Raw genomic sequence first — 19,799 nt, 5'->3', positions numbered from 1 at the left:
GGGGGAGAGAGAGAGGCAGAGAAAGAGAGAACGATCCAGTTAACGGAACAGCTCTAAGAGGACAAGCATCTCTAACAGACGCACGGCAGGCACACACTCACTCACTCTCTGTCTCTCGCACATTCAAACATACACACACACACACACACACACAAACACGCCGACACACTCCGTCTCCCACGCAAACGCTCTCGAGCAGCCACAGCCGGAGCGAGTCGAGGACGCCGCGGAGGAAGACGACCACTCAGACACCACAACAGCAGGTCACCTACACCTCTACAGGTAAGAGTTTCCAGGGCACCCTCACCTCCCCATGGTCCCGGTGCCCACCCCACCGCAGCCCGAGCGCACAGGGCCCCCAGAGTAGGCTATCCTATCTGGGTACTGCTGGGTGGAGGGGTGTCTTTGTCGGTGGAGGGAGGAAGGTGCTTGCCAGCCTGGCAGGTTGGTGTTGGAGAGGAGGGTATTTGGGATGGGTGGTGTGTGTGTGTGGCATCTCTAGTACCTTAAGTGTTTTTTGGATCTTTTGATAGGGATGTTAGAATGGTTGGTGTGTAGTTTTTTGTGATGTGAGTGTGTGTGTGTGTGCGTACGTAAGTGCGTGTGTGCAGGCATGTGTGTGTGTGTTGTCTGAAGTGTTTGTTTTGAGCTGTCAGGTGTTTTGACAGAGATTATGACAGTTAATGTTTGCCCGAGAGGTAGGGTATGTGTGGTATATCTCTTTGTGCGGCGATCTGAGCAGAGGGTGTTTTGAATGAGCTCATAAGGGACATGTTGGAGTTGTAGTGGATATGTTGTATGTTGTGTTCATGGTCGAGGGCCGTAGCAGTTTGAAATGTTTACTTGTACATTTTCAGTGTTTGTTGGACATTTGATATGTGAATGTTATCGTTTCCCTTTGTGTGTTATGGCAAATTTGTAATGAGTGTTAGCTGTTTGTTATTGTTAACATAGATGGATGTTTGATTTGTGTATGCTGATCACTATCTATTCATCTTTTTGTTTAAAAAGTGCTCTGAGTTTGGTAAATGCATGTTGTGTGTGTGATGTATGTGTGATTTATTTGTGAGATTAGAGCTGTTGCTCCAAGTATTCTCCTGGATGTAATGTCAGTACATTGGAGTGGGCCTCAGTGCCCTGAGGAGTTTTTTAAGACGCCTGTGTTATTCGCTTAATCCACTCGTCACAGAGAACAGACCAGTGGAGCGTGGAGGAGCAGAGCAGCACAGGGGGGCTGCAGAGGAGGTGTCATGTCATATAACAAAGAGGAGCAAGGGCTTACAGGAGAGGAGAGGAGCGGGGGTTTACAGGAGAGGAGAGGAGCAGGGGTTTACACGAGGGGAGAAGAGCAGGGGTTTACACGAGGGGAGAAGAGAGGAGAGGAGCAGGGGTTTACAGGAGAGGAGAGGAGAGGAGAGGGGCAGGGGTTTACAGGAGAGGAGAAGAGAGGAGAGGAGAGGAGCAGGGGTTTACAGGAGAGGAGAGGGGTTAGAGAGGAGAGGAGCAGGGGTTTACAGGAGAGGAGAGGAGAGGGGCAGGGGTTTACAGGAGAGGAGAAGAGAGGAGAGGAGAGGAGCAGGGGTTTACAGGAGAGGAGAAGAGAGGAGAGGGGCAGGGGTTTACAGGAGAAGAGAGGAGAGGAGAGGAGAGGAGCAGGGGTTTACAGGAGAGGAGAGGGGCAGGGGTTTACAGGAGAGGAGAAGAGAGGAGAGGAGCAGGGGTTTACAAGAGAGGAGGAGAGGGGCAGGGGTTTACAGGAGAGGAGAGGAGAGGAGCAGGGGTTTACAGGAGAGGAGAGGAGCAGGGGTTTACAGGAGAGGAGAGGAGAAAAGAAGAAATGGTAAAAGAAAGAGGACAAAAGATGAGAGAAGAGTAGAGGGGAACGAGAGGATAAGTGAGGAGAGGGGACGAGGAGAAGTGAGTAGAGGAGAGAAGAAAAGAGGAGATGAGTGGATAAGAGAGGAGCTGAGAGGAGCTTAATGGCTTGCAGCAGATTGGCAGAGTGGTGCCAGCCTCAGGCTGAGTGGGCACGAGGCCGAGTGGGCGACTGGCAGGTGCAGTTTATAAACCCTGCAGAGGAAAGGAGGTGCATCACATGGACAGGACAGGGTAGAGCCGAGCCACGGGAAGAGGAGCAGAAGGAGGAGGGGGGGAGGAGCAGAAGGAGGAGGGGGGGAGGAGGAGGAGGGGGAGGAAGAGGAGCAGAAGGAGGAGGGGGGGGAGGAGGAGGAGGGGGAGGAAGAGGAGCAGAAGGAGGAGGGGGGGAGGAGGAGGAGGAGGAGGGGGAGGAAGAGGAGGAGGGTTCATATTAAGGACCTGAGGACCTTCCATGTCTATGTGAGAATGACAGAAATGTAAATCAGGACCTCTCTGTGGAAGATGTGGTCGCAGGTGTGGAGGCGGTGGGTGGGTGGTGGGTAAAGAACAAGGAGTGTTTGTTCATCCGCTTGGTTATTTGCTGCTCGTTATTTACTGGCTGACCTCCAGGCCAGACCTGTTTTTATTTCCTTTCATATCGTCGGCAACTGGCCAGGAGCCAGCTGATCCCAGCCCAGGGCTACGTCTGTGTGTGTCTGTGTGTGTGTGTGTGTGTGTGTGTGTGTGTGTGTGTGTGTGTGTGTGTGTGTGTGTGTGTGTGTGTGTGTGTGTGTGTGTGTGTGTGTGTGTATGTGTGTGATAGAGGTGTGGAAGTTTCCACTGGGTCCGTCCAGTTTGTGATTGGTCTGCAGTGTTTCTGCTCATATTCATTGTCATTGAATGACCTATTTTAAAAGCCATTGATTCGGAGCCATCCTGTTAAAGAGACCTTATACTGTGTTTATCATCTGAGAGAGAGGGAGAGGGGGAAAGAGAGAGAGAGTGTTTGGGTGATTGTGTGTTTTGGTGATTGCATGTTGAGAAAAAAATGTATTTGAATGCGAGAAACAGAATGTTGGTATATGAATGTGTGATTGTGTGTGTACGACACATCTTGTGTAAATGGTGGAAGTATGCTATGAGGTTCAGTGTGTCTGTGTGTGTGTGTGTGTGTTAGTGCTTGTGTATCTAAGAGTGTATGGGAAATGATTACTTATGTATTGTGTGTGTGTGTGTGTGTGTGTGTGTGTGTGTGTGTGTGTGAGAGAGTGCCTGAGTGAGTGGTGGGGGAAGAGAGAGGGGGAGAGAATATGGCATATGGTGTTTAGTGAGTGATAATTTCTGCTGACAGTCTGTAGTAGTTGCCTTGCTGAGTGTGTGTCAGTGGGTGTGGAACTTTCTGAGAAGTGCTTGCTTGTTGTGTCAGGGACACCAATGTGAATACCAATAGCAATGTGACACCAGACAAATAAGATTATGAGAAAAAATAAAATAGTAAAATCTCATGTTCTTTCGATCAGTTGGCTAGATGCTGGTAGATTGTGGGAAGGTTATATGGTCACATTTTGTGTGTGTATGTGCATGTGTGTGTATGTACATGACATCTGTTTTTACGCTAAGATAAAGAGTGTGTGTGTGTGTGTGTGTGTGAGTGAGTTTAAGAGATCTGGTCAGAAACTCTTCCTGCTGCAGGACCGATGCAACACACACACACACACACACACACACACACATTTTCTCTCTCCTCTGGCTCCATGCTGCACCTGTAGATGGGGCCTGGATTGTTCTGGAACTTCCCGCCAAAGGCTAGCTGCACAGTTCCTCAGAGTCTGCTGCAGAACATGTACGTAGCCCCGCCGCGCCTCACGGCTCACGCCGTAGCCAAGCCGCCTCGCGCTCTGCTGCTGTGCTTGTGCTTGTTGTCGTGGCGACGCGCCGTTCACGCCCCATGCCATGTCTGTGCTCCTGTTCCATCAGCCAATAGCTGCATTCATCTTACATCAAGCCTCTGGTGTGCAGACCAATCATACCAGTGTGCTTTCAATGTCTTTGACCAATCACGCACATACTCTGAGTGTATAGTTTGTCAGAGTTGGCCCTGAGTGGGCTACATGGGAACACTTTTCAGGCTGGGTGAACAGCAAAACAGCCATTACTGAGACAAGGGATATCATCAGTCAAATCCCAGGAGTTATTTAAAAGGTATGTTTTTTTTTTTTTCATTCATCATTCCCCATAGAAACACACATACATAGATGATCCTCCATGGACACACACACACACACACACACACACATATAGAGTCTAAAATTCAGATATTCCCATGCATAATGACATGCAGGAACATGGAAGAGAAATCAGAATCCACTGCACACACAAATAGTCACACGCATAAACCTCACACACATACTGTACACACACCTTCCTCCTTCTGTCCACTTGGGTTTGGGCCATGGTGCCAGGTAGCAACTGACAGGAGGAGGGGTAAGGCCTGGGAAGGGTATGTGAGTGTGTGTGTGCGTGTATTTGTGCAATTGACAGCATGAGTAGGGTGTTTGTTTTTATCTATCATGGTGCACTGCTCAAAGAGGCAAGCTCTGTAAATTCCACTGAGGACACACACACACACACACACACACACACATACACATATACACACAGACACACACAGATCTGACTGCTGCAAGGATTCCTGTGGGGCCTTGGAATTGTTAGGCTTTGAAGCCAGGCAAGGGAGTGCTTCATGCTGTGTGTGTGTGTGTGTGTGTAGGGTGTGTGAAATGAACACTCGCTGAGAATTTGGCCTGCAGAGGGCATCTTCATATCCTCAGTGTAAATCCAAGTCTCCTTAGATTGTCCCCTCTCTGTATCTGCGTACTGTACATAGGCACACTTTTATGCCTGCAATAGAAACAGCCCACAATATACCGGCAATCAACCGAACAAACACGTGTCTCCACTTACAAAGCTACCAGAATATCCCTGTATACACATTTAAAAACAGAAAGAGAGAGAGCGAGAAAGAGACACACACACCCGATCAAATACACACACAGACACACATACAGACAAACACACACACAAACAAACACACAGACCTGGCCCAGTTGTCCAGTATCGAACAGGATGTTTTTCATCGGGTCAGACCCACTACACCCCCACCAATCCCTGACCTAAGCTCCAGTCTGAAACAGTCCCCTTTGGGCCCAGCTCCAGTCACATGCCAGCTGCTCTCTCCGATCGATCTCGATCTGCCCGGTGGAGCGACTATCCTTTCTCATGTCTCCTTCTGCTCTTATCCGCTCATAAGAGATGTTTCCATGGGGAATTAGAACTAGAATGATAATGGCAAAAGCAACAGTTTTATATATTGCTCTAGTTTAAATGAATGACAATGACGTCCACACTACATTCGATGATAACATGAAGAACGATGTTGTTTTTTCGATCACTTTGTGATTTTAAGAACACTAAAAATCTGACAGCCAGTCAGAATCCGTCAAAAAGAGAGCCTTTCCTTATCCTTGATCAGTGTGGAAGCTCATATCATTACAATTACAGTTGTTTTTATAGTTATTTTTCCTGATCTGAACAGCCTTTTATCACCGTTGTTCTGTTTGTTAATTGTGTGTGTGTGTGTGTGTCTTCAGATTATGCCCAGGCTGTATCTGCGTACACTGTGTGTGGGTGTGTGTCATTAAATTAGCAGCAACCACCAGCCTGGTAAAATGCTGGTCAGTGGCAGGTAGATGTTCACATTTAAAAAAGTTAATTTCTAATCGAGTTTGTGTGTGTGTCTCTGTCTGTATAAGGTTCCTATTCTTCAGAAAACCCTGTGGGGCATTGTAGGGTTTCTTTTTGGTTCTTATTTCGTTCATGTTCGTTCGAGTTTTACCGTATCACATTGTGAGCCCTCGTTTGGACTGGCAGATGCTCTGATTCACCGTCAGGTACCTGTTGCTCTCTGTCCTTCTTCCTCTTCTTCACATTTCCCTGTGGTCACTTGTTCCAGCTCAGTTCCAAGCCCTCGGGTCAAGCCAAACTCTTTTGTGCTAGATCTGCATTGTTTACTGCCGGGGGGGTCATGATGTTGAGCTGGCTGTGATGAGAACGCCAAGATATATTTGGCGTTAGATAGAAGTTCCTTCCTTTATTGTGAAGCACACTGGCACTAACGGGGGGGGGGGGGGGGGTGTTATGAGGTTGAGATGTGTCTTGCCCTCAATTCTCAGCAAGAGATGAGACCACAGAAATATTTTTACGGAAGAGAAAAAGGCCAACCAGGTCCCAGAGGAGGGCTGTTTTGACTGTGTAAAAGCACTGCCAGAGGTTGTCATAGCAACGCCGTCCCCAGTAGATCTCAGAAGAGAATGGGGGGAAATGATGAGACGATACAGACAGACAATAGCACCTCCAAAAGCCAAATAAACTGAAGCCTCTTATGTAGCCATTAGCTCTACCTATGAGACCTATTATATAGAAACATTTGTGCCAGGTCGGGGCCAATTATGTTGTAGCATGAGGTGTTAGTTGACCTGCTATCAGCAGGGGGTGCTGTTGTTCCTGCTACAAATATAAATAAATGCAGTCAAACCTGGCAGACGAAGTTGGCTGCCGAGCAAGGAAGTGGGAGTCTATGGGCAGAATCAGAGCAGTCTTATGTAAGAGCTCCAGAATGGATGCATGAGACACCAGTGAAGTTGGCATCTGGTGCAGGCTGATGAGAGGTGGAGGCATGAAATCGAGCAAGCCCCTGGCGAGCTACGCAACTCTGGTGGATCAGGGCCGGATTAGGGCCACATCTGCTGCTGGTTCAAAAACTGCTTTTGGGATGATGGATCTGTCCTGGCAAATCACAGTCACTGACTGTCATTCAGTGTTAAACTTGGGTTATGTAACCTTAAAAGGCAGAGAAAGACACACACAAACATACATACATACACATACATACAAACACACACACACACACATATACATATATATATGTGTGAACATGTACAGTACGCACACACACATTTTCATGTTTGAAGCCGCCGCATTATCCAACATAAGAGATGAGAAAAGTACAGAGAGAATACACTCTGAGACCTAACGGTACAGAAAGCATCGCCTGTGCCAAACGGTGTTCTTATATTTTACATAACGCAGTGCTTGCTTACTTGCATACGTTATGGTTCATCTTACTTAATAAAAACACCCATCCTCTCCGTTTCGGCCCTTTAGCTCTCTCTGGAACCTCCTAAAATAAAAACCCTGACCTAATCTCCTGCTTCTACAAGCAGCAGCCATATGTCCCAAAAAGCCAGTGTGTATGATAACTGCTTTTTGTGTGTATCCTGTTTTCGACTTTGAGAAAGGCATTGGTCATTTTCACTGATGTCATTGTGACTTTTATGAACTTCAAATACAAGTACAGGTACATCACAGATGCAAATATTTATTCATTATTCATTTTAGTTACATAACCAGTTGTTTTGTTGAGGCTTGTGAGTGTGCATGTGTGTGTTTCCGTGGCAAAGTGAAGCACAGGTGCCTGTGTGTAGATGAGAGGGACATGAATCGCTGTGCTGATGAATGTGGTTGTTTACTCTGATGTTCAAAACAGGGGACTGAGTCCCATGTCTCAGTGCTTACCCCCCTTCCATTCTGGTTCTAGAACTGTTGTTGCCGGGCAGCACTGTTAGCCTGCTGACCCGTCCCCACTTGCCGATCAATCATATCGACAGCTCAGCCAATGACCTTACTGTTTAATTACATCAGGGAGGACAGCGTGTGTGTGTTGTTGTTTTTGTTGTTGTTGTTGTTGTTGTGTGTGTGTGTGTGTGTGTGTGTGTGTGTGTCTGTATGTGTGTGTGTGTGTCTGTGTTCCTGTTTTTTATCCCCGCACAACACAGGGCCCTCTAACCCACACCCCTCTGACAGAGGCTCTAACCCTTGTGGAGAACGGGCGCGCACATCCAAAATATATTTTCACAGGTGCCTGATGAAGATCTGTTGAGATCGAAACGTTGCCTTAAATAATAAATAAAGTATTTCTTGGAGCTCATATACAGTGTGCGGTGTGTGTGTGTGTGAGTGTGTGAGTGTGTGAGTGTGTGAGTGTGTGAGTGTGTGAGTGTGTGAGAGAGAGAGAGAGAGAGAGAGAGAGAGAGAGAGAGAGAGAGAGAGAGAGAGAGAGAGAGAGAGAGAGAGAGGGGGCTAGGCTAGACTAGACTAGGTTTTGGGAGATTCTCAGGGGTTTAAGAGACAACTGTGCTATACAGTTACAGTATATTTGCAGTACACCCTGATACCCAGCGCACACCCCTCCACCTAATCCAGTCTCCTCCTACAGCCTCACACACCCCAGCAAGCCCCATACCCTCACACGCAGTCTACAAAGTGAGCCTACACCCTTTCACTGAATCTTAACCCACACTAACTGTCCCCAACCCAAACGATCATTGCAAGCCACCATCAAAAACTCCAAACTCCACTCGATCGCCGTGCTCGCTCCATCCTCCCTGACTGTAAGTGCAGTGTTTGCTGTGGGCATTTCTGCATGAGTTGATAGACAAAGCCATTTTTGTCAGGACTGCTACCTGTGCCCTGTCATAGTGTGATGCCAACCCACCCCACCCCACCCCACCACACCCACCCACCACACCGTGCCATCCATGTCCATACTGCTGCCTCCATCCCAGCCTCCTCTCTCTGGCCTCCATCCCCATGTGACCTCCTGGGCTCCCATGACTTCCTCCCTCGAGTCCAGTGCTGTTCCTAGCTCTCTGCTTCTCTGCTGTGTGTTCTGCTCATGATGTCCAGTCTCAGTGCTGCCCAGTGGGCTCCTGGGATTTATTCTATTGTGGGATGCTGTTGAGTGGGGTGCTTAAGAAGTGCGTGTGTGTGTGTTGCTATGGCAATTGCAGGTTGCTCTCCAGGATGGCTGCGATGAAGGAGCAGCAGTTTACTGAGGAGAAACCCCTGTTGCCCGAGCAACGAGGACAGGACACAGAGATGGTAAGTCACAGTGTGTGTCCAAATGTGTGTGTGTGTGTGTGTGTGTATGTCCAAGTGTGTGCGTGTGTTTTTATGTGCTTTCTACATGTCCATGTATGTTTTACCTGTGTGGTTACATGTGTATTTCTATACCTGATACTTGCATTATGTTTTTCTAATCTCACTGTCAGTTGCTGATATGAATGGTGCTTGAAATGCTACTAGGTAATTCAAACTGCACTAACACCGGATGTGTCAGTAAACTCATCACTCTCGAAACTTGAGCTACTATTGTGAAGGTATGAGTGTGTGTGTGTGTGTGAGAGAGAGAGAGAGAGAGAGAGAGTGTGTTTGTGTGTGTGTGTGTGCGTGCTTGCATGCGTGTTTATTTACATCTTGCAGGTATGAGTATCCAGAATGCTTCATCAGCTCATCATCTCAATTGGCACGACCACATCTCCTTCTGCTGTCTCAGAAAGTGCACTTGCCATCCCCCACACTAGGTGGCAATGTGGGGACAGTGTGTTTGTGTGTGTGTGTGTGTGTGTGTGTGTGTGTGCAATGACTGGCGTGTTTGTGTGTGTAATGACTGACATGTGTGTCTGTATGTGTGTGTGTGTGTGTCTGCAATGACTGGTATTTGTGGGGTTGTGTGTGTAATGGCTGACGTGTATGTGTGTGTATGTGCCTGTGTGTGTGTATGTGCCTGTGTGTGTGTGTGTGTGTGTGTGTGTGTGTGAAATGACTGACGTGTGTGTAGCAGCAGCGGCCGCGGAGCAGTGCGGCAGGAGCGTTTTGTATGAACGCGCTGCCCTGTGCGATGCCCCCCACTTGCCCCCCCTGCGCCAGCCGACCCCGTCACCGCTGGCATAGGATGGCACATCACTGGCTTCAAGTCACCCGGCATCGGACCGGCGAGTGCCTCCCGGTAACTACAGCACCCAGTTAGCAGTCAGTGCCCGCTCACACCCACACCCACACACACACAGACTATAGTGTACACGTACAACTAAACACACACAGGATATAGTGTACACACACACACACACACACACATTACACACACACCACACACATCACACAGGAGATATTGTACACGTACAGCTAAACACACACGAGAGATATTGCGCACACACACACACACACACACACACACACACACACAGATATAAGAGATTGTGTACACACACAAACACACACACACAGGAGATAGCGTATACGTACCACCAGGAGATGGTGTACACACACACATCACACACACACAGGAGAGTGTACACACACACACACACACACACACACACACACACACACACACACACACACACACACACACACACACACACACAGGAGATAGCGTACATGTACAATTAAACTCACACAGGAGATAGTGTGTACACACACACACACATCAGACACACAGGAGATAGTGTACATGTACAACTAAAAACTCACAGGAGATACACTGCAAAAACTGCTTATCTAACCAAGTGTTATAAATCCTACATTACGATCAAAAAAATAGGTTAATTAGGTTAGACGAGCAGTTTTTGCTGTCTGGTGCACACACACACACACACACACACACACACACACACACACACACACACACACACACACACACAGAAGATAGTGTTCACTTATCTAGCCCCTCAGTGCTGCCATAACTCCCAGCCCCAGTTAAAGGACAAATGTAACTACTCTCTCAATCAAATTAGTCAAACAGTGCCATTGGTCAGCTGTTTTCTGCCTGTGATCTATGATCCAGTCTATTTTGATTCTGTTTCAAGCTGCAGATGTATTCTCATATTTGAAATGTTGGACTTAATGAATTTGTCTGAAAGTGTCTAGTCCCTCCAGACTATGAAGTCAATTTCATCTGTATAAGCCATAATCCGTGTACAGACCTCACAAACCAATTTGTGATACGTCCGCTCAACTGTCTGTCTTTATTCTGTAACAGAGTAGTAAGTGTTTGCCTATAGGTCACATGGTTTCAATGGTGACAAAAAGCATAAACAAAATGTACAAACTAAAATTACAGTGTGCTTTCAGCAGACACCGGCACCAGTACTAGCGACACAGTGCCCCCTAGCTACCATGTGCTATTGTTGCACATCAGGTCTTAAAGTCGGTGGCTGGAGAGTGACACCTGCTGGTCCGACAGCACTCACACACCCCTGCCACGTCCCCTAGCCTAACACCCACCCATCCTGTTCCACACACCTACGTCCCCTGCACAGCTCCTGCACCACCAATCACCCCTTCCACCCAACCCCTCCACCGCCACCCCCACCCCCCCAACCAGCATCAGAAATGAAAAATTAACCTCAAGTTGTATATCTTGATCAATTGAAGGTGGAAGTGGGGTGCATGGCATTTGATTATGATGCCATCTCCCATTTCCACCATTCCAGAGAGCGCCGCTCTCCCAGCCTCTTAGGCCCCAAAGGGGGCTTCTGCCTCTCCTGCTGCTCTGCTTTTGCCTTCTGTTGCCTGGACTGCTGTGTGGGAGTTAAGAGTTCTAACACCACTCCTTGCCTCCTCTACACACAGACTCGTCTCCAGCAAACTAATCCCTTACTTCTGTAGATGTTTGCGGATGTGCACCAACGTTTATATTCCTCACAGTGAAGGGCACCTTGTATATTTGTGTGTGTGTGTGTGTGTGTGTGTGTGTGTGTGTGTGTGTGTGTGTGTGTGTGTGTGTGTGTGTGTGTGTCTGATGAACTCCGAAATGCACTCTGTCAAACCCAGGATAAGGGATGCTGAACCTCAGAACCTAGCCTGCATTTTCATGACATGCTTCCTGTAACACCTCACGCCATCTTTAGTCCCCAGGAGAATGTGAAACCTTTCCTCCAACAGTGGTGCCCTCCACAGCTGCCGCTGCTGCTGGTGGATGGCCATGTGATCCTTAAACCCACTACCAGAGTCCCCAGAGCCCAGACTTCTCCCCCTCTATGGGGCTGGAGGTTGTTACAGTGAGCTGTGTTTTTCTAATGTATACGGGTGTTTGTTTGTGTGTGTCCTCCTGCAGGAGAACTGCGAGACCATGACAGTGGTTGGTGACTGGCAGGTAAAAAAAAGAAGTTCTTAATGTGTGTGCGTACGTGTGGGTGTGTGTATGTGTATGTGTATGCTTGTATGCTTATGTTTGTGTTTGTATTGTCTGAGTACACTTACTTAGTGCTCTCTCTGTATATCATTTTGACTTAATTTAATAAGAGTTTGATTTATTTTAAGGCATCAAGACAAATTTGCTTAACGCTCTGGCAGCCAAATTTCCTTGTTTTTAGACAAATTTGCTTAAAGCACTGCCAGCCAAATTTGCTTGTTTTCATGATGAAGTGTCTTAAAATAAGCCAAACTCCTATTACATTAAGTCAAATGATTTTATGTAAAATTGCCAGGTAAGTCTCTTTATACAAAAAACACTACCAACTAGTTTTTGCAGTAAAGTTTCACTCACACACACACACACACACACACACACACACACACACACTTGATAGAAACTTCATAGAAGATGAGACTTCACACTGCATCGCTGTCTGACACCAAGCTTCTTAGCTCCTTTTTCATCTAACCCACATTTGCCAATTAAGTATAAGAGTGTGTGTGTGTGTGTTTGTCTGTCTGTGTGTGTGTGTGTGAAAGTGTGTCTTCACAACACTCTCACCTTTGGCACATGTGTGACTTGGCTGAGAAGTGAGAAGAACAGGAACTTGCACTCACTCTATTTTCATAACATGCACCTGACATCAAACTGTTACAGTAACACTGCGTTAACACATCCACAATGATTTACAGTAAAATGCATGCCACACAGCAGTCATTTAGAAACGGACCAGCACAGAGTGTGTGTGTGTGTGTGTGTGTGTGTGTGGACCAGCACAGTCAGGAGTTGAAAAGGGGAGACAAGAGGGCAGAAGAAAGACACAGACAAGCCTGTTAGGGAGGCAGTGCATACATACAAAAAAACAAGAAACCAAAAGGTCACAATTTATCAAAATATTCTTCATCAGCACTCTTCTTTTCTGATGGCAGATGTGTATCTTTTGATATATTATAAAATACAGTTTAGCATTTCACCACCTTGTTGAATACAGTCAGAAAAAGTACACACACCTTTAAAATAGAAATGAAAAAATATGCACAAATGCAGAAATACATCATCTGATCTTTTCTGCAGAGGATCATGAGGACAGATGACAGTCTTACAGTTTTTCTCGATCGTTTTGATGCTTGTGTCAACTCTGACATCACATTCTCAAAACAGTTAACACCCGTGTCTGAACAAGAGCACTCTGGCCAAAATGCTGTTACTCTCTCAAAACACTTAAAACATGCAGCAAAAGCAAATCTTGCCTTCAAACAACACATCCTGTCGTGAAATCAAGGTGTTATTTCAATCAATCATTACACACTGGACAACAAAATGCAAAATCTAGTTGTCAAAATGAGCATTTTTGCTATGTCTGTTCCATTTCTTTGTCATGAACTGTGAAAAGACAAAATGTACTGAATAAAAAATAATTTATTCATTCCTCCCAAGATGTAACTATCATTGACATGTAAGACCTACAGTAAACATCTAGGCAAGACAAATTTCATTGAACTACAACTTGTCCTTTTTCATTGAAATAGACAGTAAACTCCTTTTGTACTGTTTTCTTCACCAAATAGTCAATACAGTACTTTGTCTAAATGTGCATTAGATCCATACTTGCAAATAGCAACACAGAAAAGACATGGCATCTCTTATGGATATGAATGATTGCTGATTGAAGAATTGTGCAAAGGAGTTTCACACAGGTGTATCAGGGAATCAGACTTATGCAAGGAATTATACCACCTGTGAAAATATGTTTTCCTTTTGTTTAGCACAGGAGTTTGGGGGTTTTGAATGACATCTGTGTTAACTGTTTTGCAAAAGGGTGTGAGAAATGTGTGAACTCAATGAAAATGTGTGAACACATTCGCAAGAGATGACTTCTGCTGTGCAAAGAAAGTGTTCATGAAGACCAAGTGGATCCCAGTTTCCTTCAGCAGGTCAAAGCAATCGAGAAAAACAGTAATAAAAACAGTGTTGATAAAATGTGTTTGCATACGTGTGATTGTGTAATATATATATATATATGTGTGTGTGTGTGTGTGTGTACATGTCTATATATATATATATATATATGACGGATACTGTAGCCTGGTACTATTAGCACATTTGCCCCTGGGTTTTTGTAAGGGTCCAAACAAGAACCAGCTCTGGTGCTGATGAGAGATGCTCTGAGTCTGGCTATCCAATCAGATGCAGCCACTCTGTGTGTTAGCCAATCAGAGCCTTCACTCTACCTCCAGCAGGCTGTCCTCACAAATCAGTGGGGGAGGGGTGAAAGAGAAAAATGACAGAGGGAGCGAGAGGGAGAGAAACATAGAGAGGGAGAGAGACAGAGAGGAAAGAGGGAGGGAGGGTGTAGTAAGTGTAGTAAGCTGAGGGTGAGAATCTGGTCCATCTGTCTGCAGAGAGGAGCGTCTGCCTTGCCTCTTTCTATCGCCTGCCTGCCTGCGTCGTCTGTCTCCCTCTTCCTCCTCCTCTTCCTCCTACCGACCAAAACACTAGCTAGCCATGCCTGAGTGCTGGGACGGGGTGAGTCCATCCATCTGCCCTCTGGACTGTGTGTCTGTGTCTGTGTCTGTGTCTGTGTCTGTGTGTTTGTATTTGTGCAGTGTGTGTGCATGCATGAGAGGGTATGTCTGATATCTATATGCTTCAATTCACTTACTTCATCATATATATCGCATATATAGCATATAGAAAAATATACTACTACATTCTTGAGAGATTATACAGATGCTGCGCTTCCTCAACCTATACAACATTAGAATTCCTATGCATTTTGTGTGTGTGTGTACAATGTGCAATCTTATGTCTCCATAACTGCCATAACTGTCGTAACCTTGAAATTGAGAGTAGCGCTCCTAATATCCTTAAGGACTCCGTGCCTGTATTAACTGTTGTGCCTGAGAGACAGATGAGAGACAGTGCTCATTGTTAGGAGCGTTAATTATACCGAAACGCCTCGGATTTATTGATGTGGTGCTGTGTGGTCATGCTCCTGACACAGAAACACACTGACACACTCCTGCTCACATAGGTCCACACACACACACACACACATACAGACACACGCCCACATAGCTGCACACTGCAGCATGCGTCAGGATGCTGAGAATCCTTCACAGCTGTTTGGCCACAGTGACCTTCATAGATAGAGCAGGGAGCTGTGTGTGTGTGTGTGTGTTTGTGTGTCCGTTTGTGTGTCCGTTTGTGCCTGATACACTGTTCTGTAGAGTGATTCTGGAAGCGCCATTTTGAGCACAACTAACAGATGGAGAGAATGTAGGTCAGACACAGCATGCTCACACACACACAGAGACAAACACACACACACAGCTACACTACACACAGACAAGTACACATAGACACTTACAACACACACACACACATACACACACACACACACACACAAACATACTATGACATTTGCAAATATTCTCTTCTCAAATGGAAGCATTTATGCACACTCACTATATATGCAAACACACACTCTTATAGTCTTATACACACACACGACTAGATAAAAACAGCACATAACCCCGCCCCCCCCAACACACACATATGCACACTCACACACACACATACACACACACAGTAACACCTTGTAGGGAACCTTATCTACATGAGCATATTGAAGCTTTAGTTCTGTAGTGTTGTTGTTATAAGAGCTAATGCCAATCCTTGTTGCAGGAGCATGATGTGGAGACGCCTTATGGGATGCTGCATGTGGTGATCCGGGGGGCCCCCAAGGGAAACAAGCCAGCCATCCTCACATACCACGATGTGGGGCTCAACCGTAAGACCATACACACACACACACACACACACACACATACTCATATACACACATACATACATACTCATATACACACATACATACATCATACACACACACACACACATGCATACACACACACACACACACACACACACACACAAATAATAATTCATATACAGTCTCCAAAGTCCAGACTGAAAATAAGAGCTGTCTTATTCATCCCTCTTTGTGGATGATCTAAAATTTAGATTTACATTTAATGTGCTGAAAATCTCAAGCTCAGTGCAAGCAGTGAGTCAGAATGGGTGCAAGCTTTTTGTTGCGACCGTGGGAGCCAATATCTCATGTCTAACTGACAGTCTGCAAAAGAGGTTGAGCATGAAATAGTGTGCAATCACATCTTAACGCACATCCATCCAATTGACCTAGAAATCAGAGGGATTACTCTTACGAAAGCACTGTAGCATAATCCCACTCTTCTTTTGGGCCAAAATGCGCTGTCCTTTTACAAGAACTGTTGAAGGGTACAACAAATAATCTGCAGTTTCACATCATTTTTACAGTATTCATTTTATGTATAATGCATACAAAATGACAGTAATAAGAACACAATGTGATTGATCTCCTGACTGATGCATTATGGGAGAGTGGTGTCCTTCATCTATTGATCTAGTACCAAAGAACAGGTTTGGTTTGTAGACCTGAATGAGATGTCTTTGACCTTGGAGCTGAAAGCTCATATTTCACAGCGAGTTTGACGCCTGAACTAGTACCAGCTCACCTTCAAGAAGGTCATTTGCACATTTGATGGATTGATAGAGAAAGCAAGCAAGAGAGAAAGTGTGTGTTTTTTCTGAGAGTGAATGTATATGTGTGTGGTGCATGAGTCTAAAAGAGAGATATTATGTGTGAGTGTGTGCATGTGTGTGTGCGTGTGTGTGTGTCTCTTACCTTCCATATCCTCAACCTTGAAATCTGCATCCTCTTGAGAGGATAAAAGTAAAATCCTCCATCTCAGAGGAATTGGCAGCATTTGTGTGTGTGTGTGCGCGCGTGTGAGATGAGAGAGAGCATGTATGTATATCCATGACAGAGGTAAAGGAGGTAAAGAAATGTAGGTCACAAAAACATCCCAGTCATGTGATGCTGTCAGGCTGTGTGTGTGTGTGTGTGCACTGCGGCACTTTGCTGCAGTTGATGTGATACATTAAAATGCATTGCCTGTAGCACAGCCCTCCCCAGCATGAGAAAGGGAGGGTGAGAAGGAGAGAGAGAGAGAGACAAAGAGGGAGAGAGAATGTGTGAGAAATAAAGAGAGAGACAGAGAGAGGGGGGGCAGGGAAGGAAGGAGGGATAAAAAGCAGAGCGTAGACAGAGAGGGAGGAGAGAGATTAAAGAAAGGATAGAGATCGGAGATGCGAAGAGAGGAAGAAAGGATAGAGATCAGAGATGTGGAGAGAGGATGGAAGGAGAGAAAGAGAGGGAAGGAGAGGGAGGGAGGGAGGGAGTGGCCTACATTCTGCAATGCAAGGATGTGGGTCAGTTAGTGATGCTGCAGAACAGAGAGCCCCGCCCTAACAGAAACAGATGCACACGCGTGCGCACACACACACACACACACACACACTCAAACAGAGTTACCTACACACACACACACACACACGCGCACACACACACACACACACTCAAACAGAGTTACCTACACACACACACGCACACACACACACACACACACTCAAACAGAGTTACCCACACACACACACACACACACACACACACACACACACACAGTCAAACAGAGTTACCTACACACACACACACACACACACACACACACACACACACACACACACACACAGTCAAACAGAGTTACCTACACACACACACACACACACACACACACACACACACTCAAACAGAGTTACCTACACAAACACACGGAGCATGCACTCACATTTTCTCTCTCTCCATCTCGCTCTTGCACACACACACACACACGCCAGCCATTACACACACAAACTCACACATACTAGTCATTGCGCGCACACACAAACACACACACACTGTTTTTCTCTGCTGCATCTCACAGAGCAGACTGCTAATATGCTGCTAATTGTTGCTGTTTTCAGTACCAATGATCAATCTAATTAATTGAATTAATTTTCATTTAGCCTATTAAATAGTTCAGCTTCAGTATCTCAGGTTGCATGGTCACTGTCTGGAAGTCTTGCTCTTTCTAGAAGGCCAATTTAGGGTACATGATTTGAAGCATTGTTTTAATAACCAATTAATTTAATATTAATTAATATTGATATTTAGAGATTCTCTCATTCTGATCAAAAGCAGAGAGTGCTCCTATATTGCAGACAGACGTTTGACTAGTAAATGTAATTCATTCAGCTATGATTTTTATTGTTACATCAAACTGAACTAGGCAGATCCAATTGATTATGGTCTCTCCCTCTCTCTCTCTCTCTCTCTCTCTCTCTCTCTCTCTCTCTCTCTCTCTCTCTTCTTCTTCCACAGATAAGCTGTGCTTCAACTCTTTCTTCCAGAATGAGGACATGCAAGAGATCACTAAGCACTTTGTGGTGTGTCATGTGGATGCTCCAGGACAGCAGATAGGAGCGTCCCAGTTCCCTCAAGGGTAGGACACACACACACACGCACACACTCACACAAAAACACACACACACCACACCACACGCACACACATGCAGACACATACACGCACACCAACACACACACACCCACAGACACACACACACATGAAAGAGTTATACTGTCTTCTGATCAGCTGTGTTTCTTTCTGCCCTCAGGTACCAGTATCCCACCATGGACCAGCTGGCTGGCATGTTGCCCACTGTCCTGCAGCATTTTGGGTGTGTAGCACACACACACACACACACACACACACACACACACACACACACACACACACACACACACACACACACACACACGGGGGAAAGCTTGGCTGATTCCAAGGACCCTACTGACAGCCCCAATATAACAGTGAGTATTGTTTTTTTCATTCCTAACAGATTTAAGAGCATTGTGGGAATTGGAGTTGGAGCTGGTGCCTACGTTCTGGCCAAATTGGCAGTAAGTATCAGCTAATTCCTATCTTTCCTACCTGTCGACATCTGTCCTATCCAGGGGCGGATTATGAACTTTCGGGCCCCTGAGCCCAGATGTATTAAGGGCCCCACTTATTGTTGTATATGTGTGTGGGGGTGGGGGGTCCTCCCCCAGAATTTTTTAAATTTGTTTGATGTGATTTCCTGTATTCTGGTGCATTTTGGGGATGGCCAATACTAAATTCAATCAGATTCATAGCCTACATCCTGGGCCTGGGCCCGGTAGGCCCGGCCCGTGCAGTAATCCATCCCTGGTCTGGAGGTTTTTTGACCCTTATGATGTTGATGTGCTGTATGTGTTTTGTGTTTGTGTGTTTTGTAGCTGATTTTCCCAGACCTAGTGGAAGGCCTTGTCCTGCTCAACATTGACCCGAATGGGAAGGGCTGGATTGACTGGGCAGCAACCAAGGTGAGGATCGCTGTGAAACTGAGTGGGTCCGGGAATTTTACATATCAGTGACAACCCACTTTACCAGCTGCAGCCAGTCTCTATAACCAGCCTCTGATGGCTGACTAAGGCTGTGCAAACCAACCCACACTTACATCAGAGGTCATTTTAAGTAGCGGATCCCATCAACCTTAGACCTGTGATTTCATTATCAGCAACAAAAACATTGTGTGTTGCATGGCATCCATTATCACTGAGGAAGGGCATTGCTTGGTGGAAGAATGACATTTTATTATCTGATAAATTATTACATCTAGTGTTATGTGCTTATTTTCTGAAACCTTTCAGGTGTGTGTAGTAACTGTTATAAAAGCTTAGCATCATGCCTAACAATGCCCCTTAGCTGTTTTAAACCCCACTACAGCATCTTGGAATTTATCGCTAAAGTATAAAGATTTGAGCATAAACTTAACTTTAAGTACAAACATACTTTTAAGTATATTTAAGTATAAACATTTCCCTTAATTATAAACATTTTTAGGC

At 45.8% G+C, this 19,799-nt stretch overlaps 1 protein-coding gene across 8 annotated transcripts in view; it reads left to right on the top strand.

Annotated features, from left to right (window-relative positions):
- Nucleotides 1–19,799, top strand: part of ndrg4 (NDRG family member 4) — a 31,087-nt gene continuing 11,288 nt past the window's right edge. The window contains exons 1-10 of one of the 8 annotated variants that reach the window (XM_042111422.1): nt 1–282; nt 3,627–3,700; nt 8,766–8,856; nt 9,596–9,763; nt 11,873–11,911; nt 15,641–15,746; nt 18,255–18,375; nt 18,548–18,610; nt 18,773–18,833; nt 19,191–19,277. In XM_042111422.1, the coding sequence (XP_041967356.1) occupies nt 3,627–3,700; nt 8,766–8,856; nt 9,596–9,763; nt 11,873–11,911; nt 15,641–15,746; nt 18,255–18,375; nt 18,548–18,610; nt 18,773–18,833; nt 19,191–19,277 (810 nt within the window). In that variant the 5' untranslated portion in view covers nt 1–282. Of the gene's footprint in view, nt 283–3,626; nt 3,701–8,765; nt 8,857–9,595; nt 9,764–11,872; nt 11,912–14,259; nt 14,480–15,640; nt 15,747–18,254; nt 18,376–18,547; nt 18,611–18,772; nt 18,834–19,190; nt 19,278–19,799 lie in introns of those variants that run through there. The other 7 variants (XM_042111423.1, XM_042111424.1, XM_042111425.1 and 4 more) reach the window with 7 other exon arrangements.

Source organism: Alosa sapidissima, chromosome 11 (genome assembly GCF_018492685.1).
Source record: "Alosa sapidissima isolate fAloSap1 chromosome 11, fAloSap1.pri, whole genome shotgun sequence".
Lineage (NCBI taxonomy): Eukaryota > Metazoa > Chordata > Actinopteri > Clupeiformes > Clupeidae > Alosa > Alosa sapidissima.
This window is presented reverse-complemented; position numbering and strand designations above follow the sequence as displayed.